This window comes from Schizosaccharomyces japonicus (genome assembly GCF_000149845.2).
Source record: "Schizosaccharomyces japonicus yFS275 unplaced genomic scaffold supercont5.3, whole genome shotgun sequence".
NCBI classification, from domain to species: domain Eukaryota; kingdom Fungi; phylum Ascomycota; class Schizosaccharomycetes; order Schizosaccharomycetales; family Schizosaccharomycetaceae; genus Schizosaccharomyces; species Schizosaccharomyces japonicus.
In genome coordinates this window covers 2,069,364-2,089,324 of record NW_011627862.1, presented here as the reverse complement: position 1 = coordinate 2,089,324, position 19,961 = coordinate 2,069,364, and the positions used below count along the sequence as shown (strand labels likewise).

Below are 19,961 nucleotides of genomic sequence, written 5' to 3'. Positions count from 1 at the left end.
CGAGAGAGAAGATTTTTTTGAATATCCCTTGTGTTTTTTTTCCGCTTAATTTCCGTTTTTTTTTTTTTTTGCTATTACCGGTTTATAAGCAGTGCATGCAATTGAAAACACAAAAATAAAATAGTAGAAAATATACTTTTGAGGGATGTGACAGTGTCATACACATGAAAAACATTAACGGCGAGGGTATTTATTGTTTCCATAGGATGTAGGGGCATTTCGGGAGGACATGTAATTACTCGCAGCAGGCGGTGACATACTCTGCCGAGAAGAAGAAGGATGTACTGCTTGAGCTTGCATGGTTTTCATATACTGGTTTTGTTGTTGTTGGTACAGAGCCGCCATCTGACGAGCCTGTGCAGCGTCCATTGTTTCGCTTTTTATTGACGGGCTTGCTTGTCGGCGACCTGCTGCAACTGATGAGGGACCGACAAAGTGCGGCTGCTGTTGCTGCGAAGAAACTGGCGGTGACGCGCCTTTTCCCGCAGCTCCTGGCGCCAGTGGTCGGGAACCGGGTTTTTGCTGGGCGGTACGTTGAGTCTGTTGTTGTTGCTGCTGTTGTTGGCGCTGTTGCATAAGTGCTCTTTTCCGTCGAACGTTTTCGATGAATTGAAGTCTCTGGAACGTTGGATTAAAATCGTGATGCTGTTGATCGTCCATAAGCAACAGAAGATTCTCCTTCTCAACACGTTCTGCTTCTTCAGCAGCCATCTCATTCGTCGTATGCCGAGGTTCAGGATACGGCGGCGGTAACTTTTGAGCCAACTGTTCAAAAATTCGGTGCATTTGATATGGCGAAGTGGCCGGTGCCAACAACAATGGAGGCTCTGATGCCAAAAGGATCTTAGACTCTATCTCTAACAACGCTTCGTCCGTTAAATAATTGCCAAATACCTCGCTGATAAGGCAAAGGTCTTGCCATAAGGTTTCAGCTGACGGTTGCAGAACTGTGTGATACACTTTTGCCTGTTCATTTGGTGGTTCTACGGCAGCAGCAGCAGCAGCAGCAGAAGGTCCAGCTGTTGATCCGGAAAGAACAGTGCTAGGTGCGGTTGCTGTATTCGGAGTCGACGGTACGGATCCCGGCGCTGTTGAAGAAGCAGTAGTACCAGCAGCATTTGTGGGTGGGGCAGGTTGATTAGGTGTTCTATGGTCAATAACTCTAATAATCAAGCAGCCGTCGTAAAAGTGTATATTGGCCGTTTGAAACACCTCAATGCAATCTGGTGGAATAAGCTCCATGCGTAAGTAGTGTAAGATAGATTTTACTGGTCCGTTATAAGTAAATGCACCATCCTGCTGTTCAAAACGAAAGTGATAGTTATGAATGTGAAGGATCAGACTTGGTGGCTCGTTGGCATATTTCGTTAATATGTCTTGAACGTTTCGATCAACTAGAAGGAACTGTTAGCATATAGCACAATAAAGACAATCACACAGAACACTGTGGGAGAACACAAGAGTTAGAAACACAAAATATTGTTCTGTGTTTTTTGCCTTTCCTTTGACAAGGAAATAAAAATATACATACTTTTTATGCCCTGAATATGTTTCAGAAGTCTAGTAAGAGACTCATTTTTGTCCCCAGATGCAGTATGCGCCGCATTGAGATCGTCAACGTTGATTTCTGATCCATTGTACCTATACTCATACGCATCTGCACCGTTTGTCTGATTCATGGAAGACATATTGGAAAAATGTTCTACTACTCATACAAGGAAAGAAATAGCAGTAACAAAGAAATAAAAAAAAAAAAATACGCAAATCAATGTTACTGAACTTTATATGAACAATGAATCCTAAAACACGAATTCAGAAACCAAGAGGAAAAAGTTTGGACGACAAAAAAATTGTGATTTCTCTGAGCACGGAAATGTTTGAACGGCGAGCAATACAGTTGCTGATGCCTCAATTTCCTTGCTACGACGGTTTTCCTTGGTCTGAATGGTGTACTGGCGCTGATCCTTTTTGGTGGTGTACATAATTTCATAATGATCGACGATCTTTCTTGTTGGGGGAACCTTAATTTAAAAGATCTGCGCGAGAATACTGTGAAGCCAACACATCGTGGATCCTGAGTGCTTGTGGGCAATATTGCTCCGTCTTCCTGTCTTCCATTGCAACTTGCAATTGTAACTATTCTACTCAAATTTTTAGTAATCCTCCACAAAGTTCCTCTGTTAAGTAACAGTTGCCAGGATTGTGGAACATTTTTAAACGTGGAACACTTTTCCATGTCCCATGAATTGATAACCTTTTCTATTATAGGGGTTTAAATACAGGTCGAAGCATACTGCGTTGTGATCAGTACTTCTCTCGAATTTGTATGATTGAATTGCCTTGTTTTCTTCCCGCTTGTCGGTATCAATATACTTCTACATTCAAGGATCCTCTCGCCTCACGCTGTTACCAGCATACGCTTCTAATAACCGTATTCAAACGTTCTAAAAATGATGGAAATTGTCCGGATACATACGAGAAGGGAGCTTGTTGAAATGTTGCAGTCGCTCAATCTCATCTGCTTCGTTCTTATATTTATTCAGTACAACAAAGAGTAAGAGAAATTATGAAGCGAATTGATATCTGATGCAACAACAAAAGCATCTTCATCAATTGTGTTTCCTTAGTATTCTCGTCATTCATTTTCTTGCTAACTTCCTAGTCTTCTCTTTTTTAGCTTTGTGCTCAAATGCTTCTATCAATGGGTATGTGTCAGTTGTCCATCTTCCAGAATACGCGCTTCCTGTACTTAATCACTAACACCTGTCTAATTCAGCTACTCTTAAAAGCCTGCAACTATTTAAAAAATTCCGCACAAAGCGCAATTATCTATCTTTTGCCCGTGTTCACATTCTACACAATTATTGCCATTACTTTGCTCAGTATATGGATCTACGGTCCACCCATACCGTTTGAACGCTCTGATGGTTATCTGTATGGAGGAATGATCGTCAATTTTGTTGGCGAGCAAGCGGCATCTTCAATTATGGATATGCTGAAGTTAAATGTGGTACTTTGGCTGCTACAGTTCCTCATTCTTGTTCTGCTGGCTGCTGTGAACAATCGAGCAAAGGAGAGGACGGACGACCTAACGACGGACCAGGAGGACCAACAAGGTCCTCCTTCTCGTGACCAACGGCAAGAAGCACCAAGCGTGTTTAACAATGGCAACCTCTTTTTCGCGCGGTACTCTTGGTCGGCCATGTCTCGGCGGTATTCGCCATTACAGCTGTTGCGGGCGGATGCGAATGACCAAACATACGTCCCTCCTAACGATCCATCGCTGTCGTCCATATCCCCCGTTGAAGTTATTGAGGTGCACTGGAGGGACGTTGTCAGTGCCCTTCGCAGTTGATTTAGTGCGGTTGTAACACAGGCACTCCAATTATCACTGTATAAGGAACTGAATCACTGACATCCTCAAGAAGCTGCATTCAGCAACAGACGGCTTCTAATGCATTCGAAACGACAGAATTCAATAAACGCACTAATCCCACACCATACGAGCTTGTTCTTGTTCACGTTCGCGGGCCATGTCAGCGAGATGTGCTCGTGTACTCTTGGATCTCTCTTTATCTAATTGTTTTCCAAGAGCCTTTTGCGATTTCTTTTGTGTTTCTTGACGTTTCTAAGGATATTATTCTGTTAGGATTCATTTTCTGAGTAATGTTCTTCATTCAACTTACCTCCGCTGAAAGCCAGGCTGCTTCTTGAGGCGACAATGCTTGCGATGAAGGCGATGTTGATGGAGATAATGCTCCCAGCTTTCTCCCTCCACTTGGTCGGGTAGCTGCTTTCGCTGGTGTTTGAAGCTTTGGTGTGTTTCTGTTCGATTGCAATTGTGGCTTTTCTATCCGTCGAGGAACCGGTGAAGCTGCTCTTCCACCATCATTTTTGGAATGTTTCTTCGGTGTCGAGCATAATTGACCCATGGATCAAAGATTATGTACTTCGTTCTTTGTTGAGGGTTTAGGTCTGATCGACCACACGAATAGGTGATCGACAGTGATCTGCAGTATGATATGCGAAATCAAAGATAAAACAATAAACAGGGTCCACCAAGAAGAATACGAACGTGCATCACTATTTCATATTCGAGAGAGCTGTAATGGGTCTTCCCATGACTTTCTTACTGTGCTTCTCTCGGTGCATTCACATTACCTAAAAACCATTTTATTGTCCCCTTTTTATTCTTCGTCATCGTCTTCATCGGCCGAGTCATGAGGCTCCTTTGGTTCTTGGTCCTCATACCATTGTGTAGCATCATCGATGTAGCTAAGGACTCGTTTTACGCTTTCTTCGTTGCCACTTTCCAGTGGGAGAAAGTTGACCATGTTGAAGTCGTCAATCTGTGTCACAAGTCGTTAGCACTCTCTGTTCTCAAACAATCTGCACACGCACTATAAGCTTGTGTGCCAACATCCGCCCTTACCAATTGTACAATGCTTTGATTCAGCTCGTGGAAACGAGGATTTGTTTTCGCATTCACCTCGCCTACGAGCAATAGTGGATCGATGTTTAGGAATCTTTTGAAGTCTGCACGCGAGAGGTTCGTGTTGTTTCGAAGCAGGTCCACTTTACTAAGCAAGTTGATGTGAGGAATTTCAAGCATGATCATTGCACTCATAGCACTCAACACACCGGCAAAGAATTTTGTCCTGTCCACAATGAACTGGCTTTCCAACAGGTATATAGCGCAAGGACGAAAGTTTAAGCTCACATTCAATTGCTGAATAAGTGACGGGAGAATGGGGACATGAGTGTACAGCTCAATCTGTCCGGGCATATCGAAAATCAGGTAATCCTCGTCATAATCCCCAATTTCCTCAATCAACCAGTCCAAGTTCTCCATCAAAAATTCGAAGCAGTAAATCAATCCACCGTTTGGTCCATAACCCATTTCCTCCATAACATCTTCCAGCGTAATCAAATCACGAATGTCAACTGTAGGCTCCCATTCAAAGTTCTCTGCTGCAGGATCCAAGTTCACAAGATGACATCGACGACCAATGCCTCGCATATAACGAATTAAAGCACCGCAAAACGTACTTTTGCCGCTACTAGCGACACCACACACAAATGCCGCAACCTTGACCATTTTTTCTGCTGTACAATCTTCCTGCGACTGTTCTTCCTCCTCTGGAAAACGTCTCAAGAATATTTCACCTAAGCAGAGCGCTACATATCAATCTAAGGAGTCGCAAAAAAATTCCTTAGGCTGCACTAGACGCCCTTATACTAACATTACAGGGTGTTTGTGAGACACACAATTCTCATTACGGAGATGCTTAGAAGTACAGTAATCTCCGTTGCTGCACTGCAACGCAATATGGTACAGTATCCCACCAAACTCTTTTCGGGAGCAATAGCGCAAGACTACTCCACCAACGTCCATCATGTTTGTGCCGCCATGGCAATCATCGGAAACAGAGGATGTAAAGATGGAAGAAGCCCGTTCGGGCGCCCAGGCTGAAGCTGAAACACCTAGTAATGAGGGTTCGAACTGGCAACAAGTTAAGACAGATGATGGACGTGTTTATTACTACAATTCCCAGACACAGGAAAGTGTCTGGGAAAAGCCAGAAGAATTGATGGATCCTCTAGAAAAAAAACTTTCTAAACTTTCTTGGAAGGAATATGTGACGGCCGAAGGACGAAAGTACTGGTACAACGTCGATACAAAACAGTCTGTGTGGGAAATTCCGGATGAGTACAGAGCCCTGTTGGACGAACAACACGAAGCTCCACCTGAAAAAAGATTACCGGTTAATGCTGGTTCACGGGAAAATCACGTCTCTGCAGCAACTTCAAAACTCTCCACCACTTCAACAACACCTGCAGTTGCTCGAGTATCCACTCAAGCTGCTGCTGTACCTAATGGACCGCGACTAGGTGCTACATCTTCTCCAGCAAAAACAAAAACCACTGTTCCAAGAGGGGACGGTACTCATCCAGCGACTACTGCACCAAGAGAAAAAAAGCCTAAACGTCATGACTCCGGTAAGCATGAGGAGTATGACACGTATGAGGCTGCAGAGATGGCCTTCTTTCGGCTGCTCGAGCGATCTCATGTTTCTTCAGATTGGACATGGGAACGTGCTGTGCAAGAACTTTGCACAGAAAATGAATACTACGTAATCAAAGATCCGTGGGAGAGAAAGCGGGCCTTTCTCACCTTTATTTCGAACTGCGTTGCTGACGAAACGGAACGGGAAAATAATCGTGTGGCTTCTCTGAGGAAACAATTCTACGATATGCTTGAACATGATGCTCAGATGAAGCCATACACGTTGTGGCGCACAATCAAAGCTACCATGGCCAATCATCCCGCGTTCCTAGCTGCGAAGGATGATACTGAACGTCAAGTTTTATTTTTCGAATACAAAAAGCGTCTGCAAGACGCCGAGCTTCAGCTTAAAAAACACCAAGAAGAGGAAGCCCTTGCTGAATTTACCCTCTTGCTCCGTCGAACGGTTACTGACCCATACACAAAATGGAAGGATGCCCAAGAACTGTTCAATACAAATTCTCTCTTTAGAGACAACCCTAAACTGCAACATCTTAACAAATTAGATGCCCTGTCTGCCTTTGAAACTCATGTTAAACGTCTTGAACGTGCCTACATTTCGGAAAAACAACGTGCCAAACAAGAGCGATCTCGCAACGAACGTCGCAATCGAGACGCGTTTAAAAAGCTTCTCTCCGAGCTCGTTACTCAACGTAAAATTACTATGAACAGCAAGTGGAAAGAGGTTTACCCACTCTTTAGCAATGATTCTCGTTACCAAAACATGCTGGGTCAATCTGGTTCCACTCCGTTGGACTTTTTTTGGGATACCATTGTCTCACTTGAAGAAACATACCATACTCACAAAAACGACGTACAGGATGCCTTAGATGAACTTCACATTGCTGTTTCTGAAACCATGGATATTGCTTCTACCGTCGACCGGGTGTTGCGGAACACAAAAATTGAAAAAGTAAGTGCTCTTTCGCCAGAAACATTGGAGGATATTATTACTCTTTTGCGAAAAAAGGCTATTTTACGGAAGGCCGATGAAAAACGAAACGATGAGCGTCGACTTCGTCGTAAAATTGACAATCTACGCAGTGCCATCAAATACATTGAGCCACCGATTCCTTTGGATGCCACTTATGCACAGGTGCGCTCCAAATTAGCGTCGTTGCCTGAGTTTACTGCACTTTCTTCCGAAGAACACCGGATAGCAGCTTTTGAAAAGTACATTCGCCGGATGCGTGAACGTTACGAGGCTTCGGAGAAGCCATCACGCTCAAGGCGTGCGTACTATGGTGATGAGTGGGATGCTAATGGTCCTATGTATGTAGATCGTGATTATGGTCGCCGTGAAGGCACCCGCTCCCGTCCTTCAGATTTCGAGTATGAAGGTAGCCTCGCGAAACGTTCTCGCCTGAGAGTCTCTGCTTCTCCAGCGTCTCCTGCTGCACCGTTGGTCTCTTCTGCGTCTGCCGGCCCTCCTGTTCCGGCGGAAGACGCAGAATCGAGCGAAGAAGGAGAGATTCGTTAAGAAAATGATGATTTCTTTACTTGATGATAATGAATAGATTGTTTTTTCCGTCTCATATCCTTCTCCCCCATTCAGTAAACCGTTGTATTTGTCCTACTCCCTTTTGCCTTGCTTCACCTGACCTCTTCCAGCCACAAAAAAATATCGATTCTGTAAAAAAGCCATTCTGAGCACGCCAACAGTCTGGCAAACGATCTTTGCGGTTGAATAAACGTGTAAGTTATCTCTTTACTTATTCTATTCTGCTTTCCGGTGTCTTTTCACCGCGCATTTGGAAAAATTCTTGTTGCTGAACCTGCTTCCTCAAAAAACCTATTTCTTTCTTCTCTCTCTGTTTACCATTATTATGTTCTCTGCACTTCTTTAGTGATGCCGTTTTTTTTTTCGTTTCATGTTAAACCTGTCGTTTCCTTGTTTGTTCATTAGTCTATTCTATTCTACATGAACGTAAAACTTTTGTCTTGTGTGCACATTTAAGGCCATTGTATTCTGTGATTTAGATGAAATGGAAAAGATCCTGTCGTGTTTTCAATCCAGCTGATTACTGACATTTTTTTCTTGAGAAATAAGCTGTATCAATGTCGTTCTTGCAGTTTCGTTTCGTAAACAGTGAGGGAGAAAGTCATTTCAAACCAGCTATGGATCAGCGAACAAGGGTCTTCCGAGAATAAAGAGGATGGGGATATTGTTTTTTTCTTACTTTTGCTGACAACAGTAGTCGTTATGAGTTCTGAAGCCTTAACGGCCACTTCCCAAGTTCAGAATCTACATAACTCAATTCTGCCTATGAATGAAAGCGTTGCGTCTATGGACGACGCGTCGGATGATTTAAGTGAGGATGCACATTCGGTGAGAAGAAAACCTCATGACCCAGAGTATTTAGATCCCGAGTTGTATGGTCTAAGAAGATCAGTACGTACCATGGCAGCATTTTCTGTGCAAAACAGTAACCAGTATTAGGGACGAACGCGTAGTCAGCCTGGTGCGTACGTGCAATCGTACAGCTCTGACGATGATAGCGATTCCGTTACCAATTCTTCCAAACGTAGGCGTAATCGTCAGTCAAAGAAGGCAACTTCATACGATTACGAAGAAGAGGAAGAACCTTTTAGTAGTGGTGAAGAAGACTCAAATAGTGATGCCAGCTCTTATGGCGGGACTCCAAAGAAAAGAAAACGCAATGTTGAGGTGTCCTACCGGAACGACGAGATTCGGTTTTCCTCTCGTAATTCTGGCGGAATTAACTATAATGAAGACGCCTACTTTGAGGATTTGGAGGATGAAGAAGAGTATGAATCCTACGAATATGTCACAGAAGAAGTTGAAAATGCTCCTGCAATTGATCTTGTTCTTGATCACCGATTGAAAGCTGGTGCTGATGGTTCTGATGCCAAAAATGACTTTGAGTTTCTAATTAAATGGCAAGACAAGTCGTATCTTCACTGTACTTGGGAAACCCGCGAAGACATGTCGGAAACCAAAGGCGTGAAAAAAATTGACAACTATACGAAGACAAACATTATTCTTGACAAAGAAATTCGCTCTGATCCAACAACCACCCGCGAGGATATCGAGGCTATGGATATTGAACGCGAAAGAAAGAAAGAGGCTTACGAAGAACACAAATCTGTGGATCGTATAGTCGCAGAAGATTTTGATGAAAATCGCAATCGCATATTCTTGGTGAAATGGAAGCAACTATTTTATGATGCTTGTACTTGGGAAACAGAGGAGCTTATTTCTCGGGTTGCACAAGATGAAATTGAGGAGTACCAAAAACGCGTTAACAGTGCGTTAAGTCCAGCACGGGGAACAAATTACGGAAATTCGAGACCTACTTATCGGAAGCTAGAACAACAACCGTCATACATTTCCGGTGGTGAGCTCCGTGATTTCCAATTGACTGGTGTTAATTGGATGGCTTATCTCTGGCATAAAAACGAAAACGGTATCTTAGCAGATGAAATGGGTCTTGGTAAAACCGTACAAACTGTCGCATTCCTTTCCTATTTGGCTCATTCATTAAGACAACATGGCCCATTCCTTGTTGTAGTTCCGCTCTCAACAGTTCCTGCCTGGCAAGAAACATTGGCTGCATGGGCTCCTGACATGAATTGCATTAGTTATCTGGGAAATGCAAAGTCTCGGCAGATGATTCAAGAACATGAATTTTACGATGAGCGGACACAAAAGCTGAAATTTAACGTGCTGCTTACCACGTATGAATATGTTCTTAAAGACAGAGCCAGTCTTAACAATATAAAATGGCAATACATGGCTATTGATGAGGCCCATCGTCTAAAAAACAGTGAATCCTCTCTCTACGAAACACTTTCTCAATTCAAAAATGCAAACCGCTTGCTCATTACAGGTACACCACTTCAGAATAACATTAAAGAGCTGGCCGCTTTAGTGGACTTTTTGATGCCTGGCAAGTTCCAGATTCGTGAAGAGATTAATTTTGAAGCGCCTGATGAGGAACAAGAGTCCTACATTCGTAACCTTCAGCAACACCTTCAACCCTATATTCTTCGGCGGTTGAAAAAGGATGTTGAGAAATCATTGCCATCCAAATCTGAACGTATTTTGCGAGTAGAGTTATCTGACTCCCAGACTTACTGGTACAAAAACATTTTAACGAGAAATTATCGTGTTTTATCGCAAAGCACATCAAATGGAAGCCAACTTTCTCTGCTGAATATTGTTATGGAGTTGAAGAAAGCGAGCAACCACCCTTATCTATTTCCAGGAGTTGAGGAAACATGGTTAAAGAAGACTGGCGGTGAAGGTAAACGCGAAGAATTGCTTAAAGGTCTCATTATGAATAGTGGAAAAATGGTCTTACTGGATAAGCTACTTACACGTTTGCATCGTGATGGACACAGAGTGTTGATCTTCAGTCAGATGGTTCGCATGCTTGATATCCTTGGTGATTATATGTCCTTGCGTGGCTATCCCTTCCAACGACTTGATGGTACTGTGCCTGCAGCTACTCGTCGAATCTCTATCGATCATTTTAATGCACCAAACAGTCCAGATTTTGTATTCTTACTGTCTACTAGAGCTGGTGGTCTGGGTATCAATCTTATGACAGCTGACACAGTCATTATTTTCGATTCTGATTGGAATCCGCAAGCTGATCTTCAAGCTATGGCTCGTGCGCATCGTATCGGACAAAAGAACCATGTCATGGTTTACAGATTTTTGTCGAAAGACACAATTGAGGAGGACGTTTTGGAGCGGGCGCGGCGGAAAATGATTCTTGAGTACGCAATCATATCTCTTGGCGTTACAGACAAACGAAAAAACTCAAAGAGCGATAAATTTTCGGCAGAAGAACTCAGTGCAATTTTGAAATTTGGTGCTTCGAATATGTTTAAGAACAATGATAACCAGAAGAAGCTGGAGGATCTTAATTTGGATGAAATTCTGGAGCATGCCGAAGATCACGACACTTCCAATGATGTCGGTGGAGCCAGTATGGGAGGTGAGGAGTTCTTAAAACAGTTTGAAGTTACAGACTATAAAGCTAATGTTTCATGGGACGACATTATTCCTGCTGAGGAACGAGCGAAGATTGAGGAAGAGGAACGACAACAACAGGAAGAAGAACGTCGTAAGCAGGAAGCGGAGCTTTCAAGTCGGCGTGAGAGAACATCTACTTTGGATTTACGTGAAGACAAAACTATTGAGAAGATTTCCAAGCCAAGCAGAAAACGTTTGATTAAGGACGAACTGCTTATGGAGAAGGAAATACGGATGCTTTACAGAGCGATGATCAAATATGGTCGTATTGAAGACCGCTACGATGAAATCGTTAAAGATGCCGATCTCACCACCCAAGACGCCAATGTCATTAAAAAGATTTCTGCCGACTTAGAAGCATCGTGTAAAAAGGCTATTGCCGAAAGTGAGTCTTCATCCGGCGAAAAAAATGGAAAACCTGCTAGAAAGGCTATTCTTATTTCTTTTAAAGGCGTTAAGAATATTAATGCTGAAACACTTATCCAACGTCTTCGAGATTTGGAATTTTTATACCAAGCTGTTGATTTGAACAATCTCTCTTCTTTTCGCATCAAAGCACCTCTACGTGCTGTTCATGGCTGGTCCTGCAAATGGAGCGAAGTGGAAGATTCCATGCTGCTTGCTGGTATATGCAAATACGGATTTGGTTCTTGGCAGAGTATTCGCAATGATCCCGAGCTTGGACTCAAAGACAAACTCTTTTTGGATGATGTAAAGTCTCAAGACTCCAATGAGAAACATGCGCCTTCCGCCGTTCATTTGGTTAGACGTGGTGAGTATCTTTTGACTGCATTCCGTGAATCTCAACAAATTGCCAATGATCGTCCTAAAATGCCCCACAATCGCCGACAGACGAGCAGGTCGAATCTTCATCGCCAGTTGAATCGTTCGGAAGGATCATCTCGCAGTCCATCTGTTGATTCTCGTGCTGACAGACGGACATCTGTCGCTAGTTCTCGTCATAATACGCCTGAGCATGATACAAAAACGAATGATTCAACCCGTTCATCAAATGCACCTGACCATTTGGATCAACGAACACGTTTACGCTGTAAGCAACTCATGCATCCTGTCCGCAAGTATCTTAAGAGCTTGAAACGCGACTCGAGGAATCTGGAACGCGGCCAGCTGGTTAAATTACTGGCCGACTGCCTCACTTCAATTGGAAAGCACATTGACAAGCTAGTCGCAGATACACCCACTGACAAACGAGAGGGGATGACACATGATCTTTGGAAGTTTGTTTGTTACTTTTGGCCCAAAGAGGACGTTGGTCATAAAAACCTTATTAGCATGTACAAAAAGATGGGGAAGTAAGTGCTTCTCTGTTATCGAAAATGGATTATTATACTGATACGCATTCCCCTCTCCTTCGTATATGAGAACCCATCATCCGCGTTGCCATTATGCTTCGTTTCGTTTTCACTGATTTTTGATACAATCGCATGCAGGCTTTGGACCTCTTCTTTATCATTCTATACACTTTTGACCGTCTGTAGTTATTTGACTACGAGTTCTTTTTTATTGCTTCGACGTGCAAGGCTGTACAACCTTTCCGAACAAAATCTCATATACCTTTCAGGACCGACTAACTTTTTATCAATAATACACATTTAGACGAAAAATTTAAACTTCTTTTTTAATTAACCATGAGAACTGTGTCTAATTCTATTCTTTCTCTTGACTAAATAAAGGCTGTATAATGCATTTAGATAATTAGAGTTTGTGGGGAAAGGGCACTAGTCTCTTCGCTTTTGTGCCCCTTGAGCGTTGCTTAAGAGTTAAAAACTCACCACCAAAAGGTCTACACCAAACGCGTTAGAAGGACGAAGTATGTTCGATACAGGGCACCTTTCTTTTTCCACACTCGCAAATCTCAAAAAATACTAACAAAAATGTCGAGAACGGCTTTGCCTAGCCTTGAGAGTACGTAGAAGAAAAGATATGACGGGAAGGGGTGCTAACGTTACATTATAGATTTGGAAGACGATGATGAATTTGAAGACTTTGCCATGGAAAGTACGTGTTAAAATATTTCATTTACGGTGTAATGCACATGTACTAACGATGAAATGTAGACTGGCATATGAAAGACGCAGAACTTGCAACAAATGATGATACCTTATGGGAAAACAATTGGGATGATGAAGACGTTGGTGATGACGACTTTGCCGTTCAATTGAAGGCTGAGCTCCAAAAAAAAGGTCTTTTAAACAACAAGTAGTAGGTTGTCAATATGTACCTTGCAGCACAATCGAGACGCCCGTATCAGTTGCTGGTGACTAGTGCTCTATACAGTATTTCCGTAATGACATGAAAAACCGCGAACGATTCAATTTGCCCTATTGAGATTTTTCCATGCTTAAGAAGCAATTGCTAGGAGTAAAGATGTAAACACATGACACGACGAGCATTTCGGCAAGAGCACAGCGACACAGCCCTGACTGGGTTTTATTGCTGAAACTTAATAGCCGTGATCAGTGCTTTCGTTTAAAGCATCCTCCATCAATTTAAAGGTAGCGCGGACGGGAAGACCAACGATATTGTTGTAGTCTCCCTGAATAGATTCAATTAAAAGAGCTCCTTTTCCCTACGTGTGTTAGTGTATTCGTGAAATTGAAAGCAAGCATAGAAATGCTTGGGTGTTTTAATGAGTCCCATCCGACGACGTTTGCCTACCTGAATGCCATATCCTCCTGCTTTGTCTAAACCTTCTCCGCAACGAACGTAAGCCTGAAGAAAGTCGTCAGTAAGTTCTGGGTCAAACTTAACCCGAGTCTCTTCCAAGTGACTCTTCATAACATAACCCGGATGAATGGGGACATCCATAGGGGCAATCACAGTGATTGCTGTGAAGACACGATGAGGAGTGTTAGAGTCACGAAGACGCTTCAGCATTGCAAAGTGCTGTTTCTCGTCGCAAGGCTTCTCGATAACTTCATGACCAAGGACGAGAATTGTATCGGCGGCAATAACCATCTCAGGTGCTTCCTCATCCTCCGACAGTTTTTCGTAAACAGCCATAGCCTTTTTCGCAGATGTCTGAGAGACATACTCCCAAGGCGTCATGCTATTCTTGTCAAGGTTCTCTTCGAACCCGGAAACGCATACTTCAACTTCGGGGAACCCCTAAAAAAAAGTAGATGTTAGTAAGCCAAAAATCTCGACATTGGGAACATCAATCCAATGAAAACACAAGCACAGTGTCTCCGAATTGACAATGTTCATACTGAGACCGAAGATCATTATTGTCGATCACGTGTGCATGTAGATCATCTCAGCAGCAGACGCGTCGATCTTCCTGAACCCACCGTACACTTACCATTTGGGCCATAATTTCCTTTCTTCTAGGAGAACCAGACGCCAGAACGACGCGTTTTCCGCGAAGTTCACGGTGGAGACCGAGTTCCAAGGTGAAGTGAGATTCGTAAGAGGGGGGTCCTTCAGTCATGGTGGTTTACTAAGGAATCCTGCCAGACCCGTCTGCTCAGTAGGGTAGTCCTCTCCTCAACGCCTCAAGCGTTTAGTGCTGGAGGGTGTTCGTTAAATGAAATAGTGCGAACGAATGAGGTTTGATAAATCCGGTTTACAGTTATCATACAGCTCGGTAAATTTGAATAGTGGAGTCGTCTCCATGCTCCGTAATTTATGTAGCGATCTCATTACTAATCTCAATTGTTCTTTAACACATCCATCAATAAATTACCTAAAAAAGTTTAACGAACTGCATCGCATCACACCGAATCCTGCTTCCTTAGCGCTTCGTTTTCACATTCTTCGCCAAAGCCATGAGCAAGGATCACAGCGAGCACGCTGAGGACGACGACTCCAGCCGTAGTAGGAAGGAGTCGGTTTCGGACAATGAGCTTCCACAAAATGCTGAGGATGCGCCGTCAGACACCGAGAACAAGGTGTCGAAGGACTCGAAGCATCACAAGTCCAAGCACCACGCATCCTCCAAACACTCGAAGGGCGACGAGGAGGAATTGTTGGAGATTGATGTATCACAACCAGTGCCGCCTTCTCGGAAGCTTCGACGCAAGCTGAGAAAAGCTGGAAAGATTGATAAAGACGGCAACTGGACTGAGGAAGCTCTCAAAGAGGCCAAAAAGAAGGAAGCGAAACGTCTTCGCCGGCTGGAGAAAAAGCTCGGTGAGAAAGACACCGATGAAGACGCCGAAAAGGGGCCTAAAGGTTCTTCTGCTCCGAACAAACCGGCGACTAAGTTCGGCATCTGGATCGGTAATCTTAGTTTCCTCACGACTGTGGACATCCTCAAAGAGTTTTTTGTTCGGGAGACGGCAGCAATTGCGGCAGAACAAGGAGGCAATGGACTGCAAGCCGAACAGATTGTTCGTGTTCACATGCCGATGAACAAAATTCGCAAAAACCAGAATCGCGGTTTCGCTTACGTCGACTTTGACTCGGAGGAGTCGTTGGGTTTAGCTCTCGCGTGTTCGGAACACGCCTTGAACGGCCGTAACGTTCTCATCAAATCCAGCACCGACTACACCGGCCGGCCCGACAAGGTCACCGTGTCTAAAACCGAAAAGATCGCCGCACGTCCGGCGAACCCGCCATCCAGCACACTGTTCGTCGGTAACCTCCCCTTTGACGCGACAAAAGAAACTTTAAGCGAGTACTTTGGCGATGCTGGTCGCATCCGTCGTGTTCGCTTAATGACGTTCGAGGATACCGGCAAGTGCAAGGGTTTCGGCTTTGTAGACTTTTTTGATGTTGAAACAGCTCAGCGTGCCATGGCCATGAGTCACGACACGTGGCGCCTTGAGTATGGTCAAGACCGTTCGAAGCGTGTTCGTCCCGCGCGTGCCGCTCGAACGAACAATTCCGGAGACTACGGTGATGGAGCCGACGAAACTGGTTCCGGTGAAGCCGACTCTTACGAACGTCCTGTCAAACGCTCTCGTAAGGTCGATCCTCGTTCTATTCGCCCAGGAGCAGCTTTGGCCAGAGCTGCACGTGCTACGGCAGCCATCGTCAAGCCGCAAGGAACAAAGATTAAGTTTGATTAACGTGTTTTTCAATGACGTAAATTGACCAGTTTTGCCCTAATTCTGCAAGATTTCCCGAAGCGTGTTAGTGTTTAGGGGTGGGGGTGAAAACAGCCGTCACACTTCAAAACCGAAATTTTCTGACATAAATAGTGGCCTCCTCCCACTTGGAAAAGACCGTCAAGCAGCTCTGCCTACTTCAATCGTCTAGTGCCTTGTGGTAGTGCAGCGTTGCTTCTGAACGTCTATTGGTAAGTTTTCGATTTTTGAGGGTGTCGGCTCTGTTGGGCTTGCTTGTGGAATCATGTACCCTGATGAATCTCCTTCGTAAACCCAGCTCACTCGTAGTATATACTTTGACGAGTATGCGAAGTTTTTTAACTCTCTGAACATGATTTCCGCTTGGCTAGGCTTTCAGTTGCTGTTTCCTTGTTCCTCATCGACTTGATTGTTCGTCGGCTAACATTGCAGAGGTGATTGGTTTTGTGGATCTGGTGAAGATGCTTTTCCGGCAATGGCTCGGATGTCGTATGGCCTTCATTCGGTGCCTGATAGATAGTGGTTTTCGGTGATGTCATAGTCAACAAGAGTCTTTGAAGTCCGAGTGTTTTCTGAGTGACGTGATGTTGTGCATGATGTTGAGTGATGCTTCGGTAATGGTGTGTGGTTATCACTTGTCTCGTGTCTGACGCGAGTCGTGCGTTGGTGAGCTGCTGCAATCTTCAATGTGAGTATTGTTGCTTCATAAAGCAGCAGCAGCTCCCTCTTCCCTTTCCACTCTATGTTTCGATCGTTTTCTGCTCGTTATAATCAATGGTACCAAAGGTCGCCGGTGCTGACCATGTGTTTCACGGCAGCAACCCTTGCAGGCATTTCCGACGGCCTTGCTCAGGGACTGACCATTTATCGCGCTCGTAAAAACGCTATTACCGGTTTAGGCGGTGAGAAGGTGGGTACATTGGCAGGTGTTGTTGGTCGTGTTGTTTGAGGAGTAGGGAGAACGAGCAATGTTTGCTAACAATTGGTTTAGCTTCGTGCTCATCCAGAGCTGCCGAGCATACGTCGAGTACTTCAGTTTGTCGGGTTTGGTAAGTGTTATTAGAACGCAGAGGCTGCTCACCAGTTGCTAACTTTCTTCGTCGCAATATAGGTTTTGCAATTTCACCCATTCAGGTAAACGATTGTTGTCACAGAAGTGTTCCACGGACAACATTTTAACAGGTATTTTAGTTTCGATGGCTTCGCTTTTTAGCCCAAAAGCTTCCTGTGAGTAAGGGTGTTGGGAACGTTGTTTCTCGTGTCCTTTTGGATCAAATAGTTTTTGCTCCGTTTGGTCTAAGTGCATTTTACACTTGGATGACACTCACTGAGGGTAACACTCTCCGAGAGGCAAAACGTCGTTTGCAAAATGTCCTTTTGCCAACTTTAAAGGTATGTATGCCTTGTGGTCAGCCGGACAGTGATTGATTTAATTTTTGTCTTCGTGCTTGTGTGCACGTTTCATACCAGCACCCAGGTTCTTGCTAACGATATCGTACAGGCCAATTACTCTGTTTGGCCATTCGTTCAAGCTGTGAACTTTTGGTTCATGCCTTTGCAATATCAACTGCCATTCTCAAGCATTGTGTCTCTTTTTTGGAATATGTTCCTTAGTATTATGAACGCATCCGAGTCTGAAGAAATTACCCAACTTGGTGAGATTGAACTGGTTTAGATTCCGATTGCAGCACTATTCCGCAGTATCCCCGGATTGCAAGCATTTTTCTCATCTTACGGATACAAGTTGATCAGTAACACCCGGATTTCTGGATCACTTGTAGTCCATTTGTTTTCCGTTGCATAGTACACTTTCGTCTAGACGATAATGCAAGCAGCATTGTAGAGTAATGACAAGATCATGATAGTAATCTTTATACATAAAAATTCCAAGTGAATTTCTCGAGAATCAACGCTTCTTTTTAGGTGCAGAGGACTTTGTGTCTCGTTTGCGCTTCGCAGCAGCTTTAGGCTTCTCTTTCTCCTTTTTCGTTGAAGGCAGGACTTTGAAGAAACTGTCAAGTCGGCCTTGGGGAATCGTTTTTGAGGCTTTTACAAGACGGTTGATACCGACACGTACACGGTCTTCGTTAAAGCCTTTCTCCTCTACGAGAAATTTGATGATTCCTTGCTCGTCTGGAGCACGCCATTTCAGTTCGATGTCTTTTGCCTCTTGAACCTCTGCTTCCAAAAACAGTCGGCGGGCATCCTGGTAAGGCCAATCTTCCGGAATGGGGAACTTTTTCTTGTCTGCGTCTTTGACAAAGTTATCCAAATTTCCATGTTGACGAATAAGTTCTACAGCACGAGCGGGTCCCACACCACGGATGGGATCGCAGTAATCGCAGCCTAAAAGAATACAAAGATCAACAAACTGCTCGATGGTAAAGTTTAATCCCTCGATGGTTTTCTCAAAAGAGTACTCGCTAATGGGTTCTTTACGTTGCTCACTGAACGTCAGATGTCGAAGCAGAATAGGCGCTTGGAAACACATTGTGTCCATATCTTCTGAAGCTGCGGCGTATACTTTTCCGGCTCTTGCCAAAGCTGCGCATTGAGCTTCGGCTTCGCATGGAGCGTTGACATAAGGGATACCCATTAACTCCAGCAGCTTTTTCGCCTCGTCGTTATGTTGGCGAGTGACACGGACAGTACGTTTGGCAAATTTATCAACCATCTCCGCAGTACCGACTTCCTTTGCTTCCTCGCGTTCTTCACGGGCTTTTTGTTGTCGAGATGCACGTTTTGCCAGCTCACCCGACTTGAGCGTAGGTGGTTTACCATCAAAAACGTAGCATGGTTTGAGTCCATTATCAACCATGCGTAGTGTCCGGTAGAACATGCCCATCAAGTGACTTGTGGTTTCTCCTTGATCATTCATTAATTGCTGGCCGTCTTGACCACGCACTTGAATAAGGAACTGATACAAACTCATAGAACTAGTCACATCGTTAGTTCACGTACTTAGGAAATGGAAATTACATGCACACACTGGGTTTTTTTTTACAGTGTATGATTCTGTAAGTCGAGTAACCACATACGCATCAATAGCTACTTTGCGGCCAAAATAGTTCTTAATATCATTGTGTCTGACGGCAGACGGGCAATTGTCTGCGATGACCTGGGAGAGTCCTTAACGACTGTTAGTATAACATATTCACAGGACGAAGGTTGCGAGAAAGAAAGTAAAGTGCAATAAATTGAGTACGTAGGTACAACAACTGCACAAATACATTATACTTACCTTTAATTCCCATGACTAAAAGCGTAGAAAGTGTTGTTGTTTCTTTGCTCACTTTTGTTTTTTGGTGTTGTAGTGCGACAAAGCCGATTTCTGCTTCAATAGTCTGTGGTAGTTACAAAAGCAAAGTTGTAATGCATGCCACTTGTTTAGTACAGTAATCTTCGATGCCACAGTTAAAGATTGTACTCTTAGCAGCTAGTCGGATGCGTGTATTCTGTTTGACGTAAACTTTTGTTGACGCAATTCCTTTTTGGCGTAGTAGAGCTTGGCCCGTCTAACTAAATGAAGAAGTACTATATGAATTGTTTAATAATACGAGTCAATACGACTGCGGTCATTTTCATCAATGAAAGGTTTTGATCGGTTATAGTGTCTTTAAATTAAAGTTTTTAAGGCGTGTTTTTAAATGGATAATTCGTTTAACTAAAGACCCTTTCCTCCTTCTCTATTAACACAACGAGGTATCAGCCCATCACGTTTCATAATCCTTCTAATATGTTAAACAAATTTTAAGTTTCAGATACTCGGTGCGAGAGCTCTAAATGCCAATGCCAATTGGCCTTTATTTAAGTGATCCAAATGACGTCAGAAAATGTG

The 19,961-nt window shown here is 43.8% G+C and overlaps 11 protein-coding genes across 11 annotated transcripts; 6 read left to right on the top strand and 5 right to left on the bottom strand.

The window, feature by feature from the left end:
- Positions 1–46: 46 nt before the first annotated feature.
- On the bottom strand, positions 47–1,930 carry SJAG_01658 (SAGA complex subunit Spt20). The gene is made up of 2 exons (XM_002172872.2): positions 1,532–1,930; positions 47–1,394 (listed from the first exon to the last, which is right to left on the bottom strand). The coding sequence occupies exons 1-2, from the start codon at positions 1,686–1,688 to the stop codon at positions 175–177; spliced, it is 1,377 nt and encodes a 458-aa protein (XP_002172908.1). The 5' UTR covers positions 1,689–1,930; the 3' UTR covers positions 47–174.
- Positions 1,931–2,450: 520 nt separating this feature from the next.
- On the top strand, positions 2,451–3,355 carry SJAG_01657 (fungal protein; the record flags this gene model as incomplete). Its single annotated transcript, XM_002172871.1, has 3 exons — positions 2,451–2,554; positions 2,663–2,705; positions 2,777–3,355. The coding sequence occupies 3 exons, from the start codon at positions 2,451–2,453 to the stop codon at positions 3,353–3,355; spliced, it is 726 nt and encodes a 241-aa protein (XP_002172907.1).
- Positions 2,572–3,943, bottom strand: SJAG_01656 (hypothetical protein). The gene is made up of 2 exons (XM_002172870.2): positions 3,687–3,943; positions 2,572–3,628 (listed from the first exon to the last, which is right to left on the bottom strand). Exons 1-2 carry the CDS (start codon positions 3,930–3,932, stop codon positions 3,488–3,490), a joined length of 387 nt encoding a protein of 128 aa, XP_002172906.1. The 5' UTR covers positions 3,933–3,943; the 3' UTR covers positions 2,572–3,487.
- Positions 3,944–4,187: 244 nt separating this feature from the next.
- Positions 4,188–5,098, bottom strand: SJAG_01655 (ATP binding protein Fet5; the record flags this gene model as incomplete). The annotated part of the gene is made up of 2 exons (XM_002172869.1): positions 4,188–4,349; positions 4,433–5,098. The coding sequence occupies 2 exons, from the start codon at positions 5,096–5,098 to the stop codon at positions 4,188–4,190; spliced, it is 828 nt and encodes a 275-aa protein (XP_002172905.1).
- Positions 5,099–5,346: 248 nt separating this feature from the next.
- Positions 5,347–7,604, top strand: SJAG_01654 (U1 snRNP-associated protein Usp104). Its single transcript, XM_002172868.2, has one exon. The coding sequence runs from the start codon at positions 5,397–5,399 to the stop codon at positions 7,545–7,547; it is 2,151 nt and encodes a 716-aa protein (XP_002172904.1). The 5' UTR covers positions 5,347–5,396; the 3' UTR covers positions 7,548–7,604.
- SJAG_01653 (ATP-dependent DNA helicase Hrp3) lies at positions 7,580–12,737 on the top strand. The gene is made up of 2 exons (XM_002172867.2): positions 7,580–8,459; positions 8,508–12,737. Exons 1-2 carry the CDS (start codon positions 8,271–8,273, stop codon positions 12,387–12,389), a joined length of 4,071 nt encoding a protein of 1,356 aa, XP_002172903.1. The 5' UTR covers positions 7,580–8,270; the 3' UTR covers positions 12,390–12,737.
- Positions 12,738–12,867: 130 nt separating this feature from the next.
- On the top strand, positions 12,868–13,665 carry SJAG_01652 (mRNA export protein Dss1). Its single transcript, XM_002172866.2, has 3 exons — positions 12,868–12,998; positions 13,050–13,091; positions 13,151–13,665. Exons 1-3 carry the CDS (start codon positions 12,968–12,970, stop codon positions 13,294–13,296), a joined length of 219 nt encoding a protein of 72 aa, XP_002172902.1. The 5' UTR covers positions 12,868–12,967; the 3' UTR covers positions 13,297–13,665.
- Positions 13,029–14,605, bottom strand: SJAG_01651 (maf-like protein). The gene is made up of 3 exons (XM_002172865.2): positions 14,395–14,605; positions 13,752–14,201; positions 13,029–13,662 (listed from the first exon to the last, which is right to left on the bottom strand). The coding sequence occupies exons 1-3, from the start codon at positions 14,521–14,523 to the stop codon at positions 13,537–13,539; spliced, it is 705 nt and encodes a 234-aa protein (XP_002172901.1). The 5' UTR covers positions 14,524–14,605; the 3' UTR covers positions 13,029–13,536.
- Positions 14,606–14,684: 79 nt separating this feature from the next.
- SJAG_01648 (FEN-1 endonuclease) lies at positions 14,685–19,884 on the bottom strand. The gene is made up of 3 exons (XM_002172862.2): positions 19,365–19,884; positions 19,162–19,252; positions 14,685–19,059 (listed from the first exon to the last, which is right to left on the bottom strand). Exons 1-3 carry the CDS (start codon positions 19,375–19,377, stop codon positions 18,030–18,032), a joined length of 1,134 nt encoding a protein of 377 aa, XP_002172898.1. The 5' UTR covers positions 19,378–19,884; the 3' UTR covers positions 14,685–18,029.
- SJAG_01650 (RNA-binding protein Rnp24) lies at positions 14,794–16,689 on the top strand. The gene has a single exon (XM_002172864.2). It carries the CDS (start codon positions 14,861–14,863, stop codon positions 16,103–16,105), a length of 1,245 nt encoding a protein of 414 aa, XP_002172900.1. The 5' UTR covers positions 14,794–14,860; the 3' UTR covers positions 16,106–16,689.
- Positions 16,736–18,018, top strand: SJAG_01649 (Mvp17/PMP22 family protein 1). Its single transcript, XM_002172863.2, has 5 exons — positions 16,736–17,033; positions 17,115–17,172; positions 17,235–17,257; positions 17,315–17,515; positions 17,625–18,018. Exons 1-5 carry the CDS (start codon positions 16,866–16,868, stop codon positions 17,796–17,798), a joined length of 624 nt encoding a protein of 207 aa, XP_002172899.2. The 5' UTR covers positions 16,736–16,865; the 3' UTR covers positions 17,799–18,018.
- Positions 19,885–19,961: the final 77 nt, after the last annotated feature.

What these genes read in the sequence shown, in the direction of transcription:
- SJAG_01658 (XM_002172872.2), bottom strand. Translation starts at nt 1,688, where the DNA reads ATGTCTTCCATGAATCAGACAAACGGTGCAGATGCGTATGAGTATAGG. An exon ending in ACATATTCAGGGCATAAAAA is followed by an intron (nt 1,395 to 1,531) that starts GTATGTATATTT and finishes AGTTCCTTCTAG; the next exon opens with TTGATCGAAACGTTCAAGAC.
- SJAG_01651 (XM_002172865.2), bottom strand. Translation starts at nt 14,523, where the DNA reads ATGACTGAAGGACCCCCCTCTTACGAATCTCACTTCACCTTGGAACTC. An exon ending in AGGAAATTATGGCCCAAATG is followed by an intron (nt 14,202 to 14,394) that starts GTAAGTGTACGG and finishes ACTTTTTTTTAG; the next exon opens with GGGTTCCCCGAAGTTGAAGT. An exon ending in CAGGAGGATATGGCATTCAG is followed by an intron (nt 13,663 to 13,751) that starts GTAGGCAAACGT and finishes TAACACACGTAG; the next exon opens with GGAAAAGGAGCTCTTTTAAT.
- SJAG_01653 (XM_002172867.2), top strand. Translation starts at nt 8,271, where the DNA reads ATGAGTTCTGAAGCCTTAACGGCCACTTCCCAAGTTCAGAATCTACAT. An exon ending in TGTATGGTCTAAGAAGATCA is followed by an intron (nt 8,460 to 8,507) that starts GTACGTACCATG and finishes AACCAGTATTAG; the next exon opens with GGACGAACGCGTAGTCAGCC.
- SJAG_01650 (XM_002172864.2), top strand. Translation starts at nt 14,861, where the DNA reads ATGAGCAAGGATCACAGCGAGCACGCTGAGGACGACGACTCCAGCCGT.
- SJAG_01649 (XM_002172863.2), top strand. Translation starts at nt 16,866, where the DNA reads ATGTTTCGATCGTTTTCTGCTCGTTATAATCAATGGTACCAAAGGTCG. An exon ending in CCGGTTTAGGCGGTGAGAAG is followed by an intron (nt 17,034 to 17,114) that starts GTGGGTACATTG and finishes CAATTGGTTTAG; the next exon opens with CTTCGTGCTCATCCAGAGCT. An exon ending in ACTTCAGTTTGTCGGGTTTG is followed by an intron (nt 17,173 to 17,234) that starts GTAAGTGTTATT and finishes GTCGCAATATAG; the next exon opens with GTTTTGCAATTTCACCCATT.
- SJAG_01652 (XM_002172866.2), top strand. Translation starts at nt 12,968, where the DNA reads ATGTCGAGAACGGCTTTGCCTAGCCTTGAGA. An exon ending in GGCTTTGCCTAGCCTTGAGA is followed by an intron (nt 12,999 to 13,049) that starts GTACGTAGAAGA and finishes GTTACATTATAG; the next exon opens with ATTTGGAAGACGATGATGAA. An exon ending in TGAAGACTTTGCCATGGAAA is followed by an intron (nt 13,092 to 13,150) that starts GTACGTGTTAAA and finishes GATGAAATGTAG; the next exon opens with ACTGGCATATGAAAGACGCA.
- SJAG_01648 (XM_002172862.2), bottom strand. An exon ending in CGCAAAGTAGCTATTGATGC is followed by an intron (nt 19,060 to 19,161) that starts GTATGTGGTTAC and finishes CGATGTGACTAG; the next exon opens with TTCTATGAGTTTGTATCAGT.
- SJAG_01656 (XM_002172870.2), bottom strand. Translation starts at nt 3,932, where the DNA reads ATGGGTCAATTATGCTCGACACCGAAGAAACATTCCAAAAATGATGGT. An exon ending in CAGCCTGGCTTTCAGCGGAG is followed by an intron (nt 3,629 to 3,686) that starts GTAAGTTGAATG and finishes TAATATCCTTAG; the next exon opens with AAACGTCAAGAAACACAAAA.
- SJAG_01654 (XM_002172868.2), top strand. Translation starts at nt 5,397, where the DNA reads ATGTTTGTGCCGCCATGGCAATCATCGGAAACAGAGGATGTAAAGATG.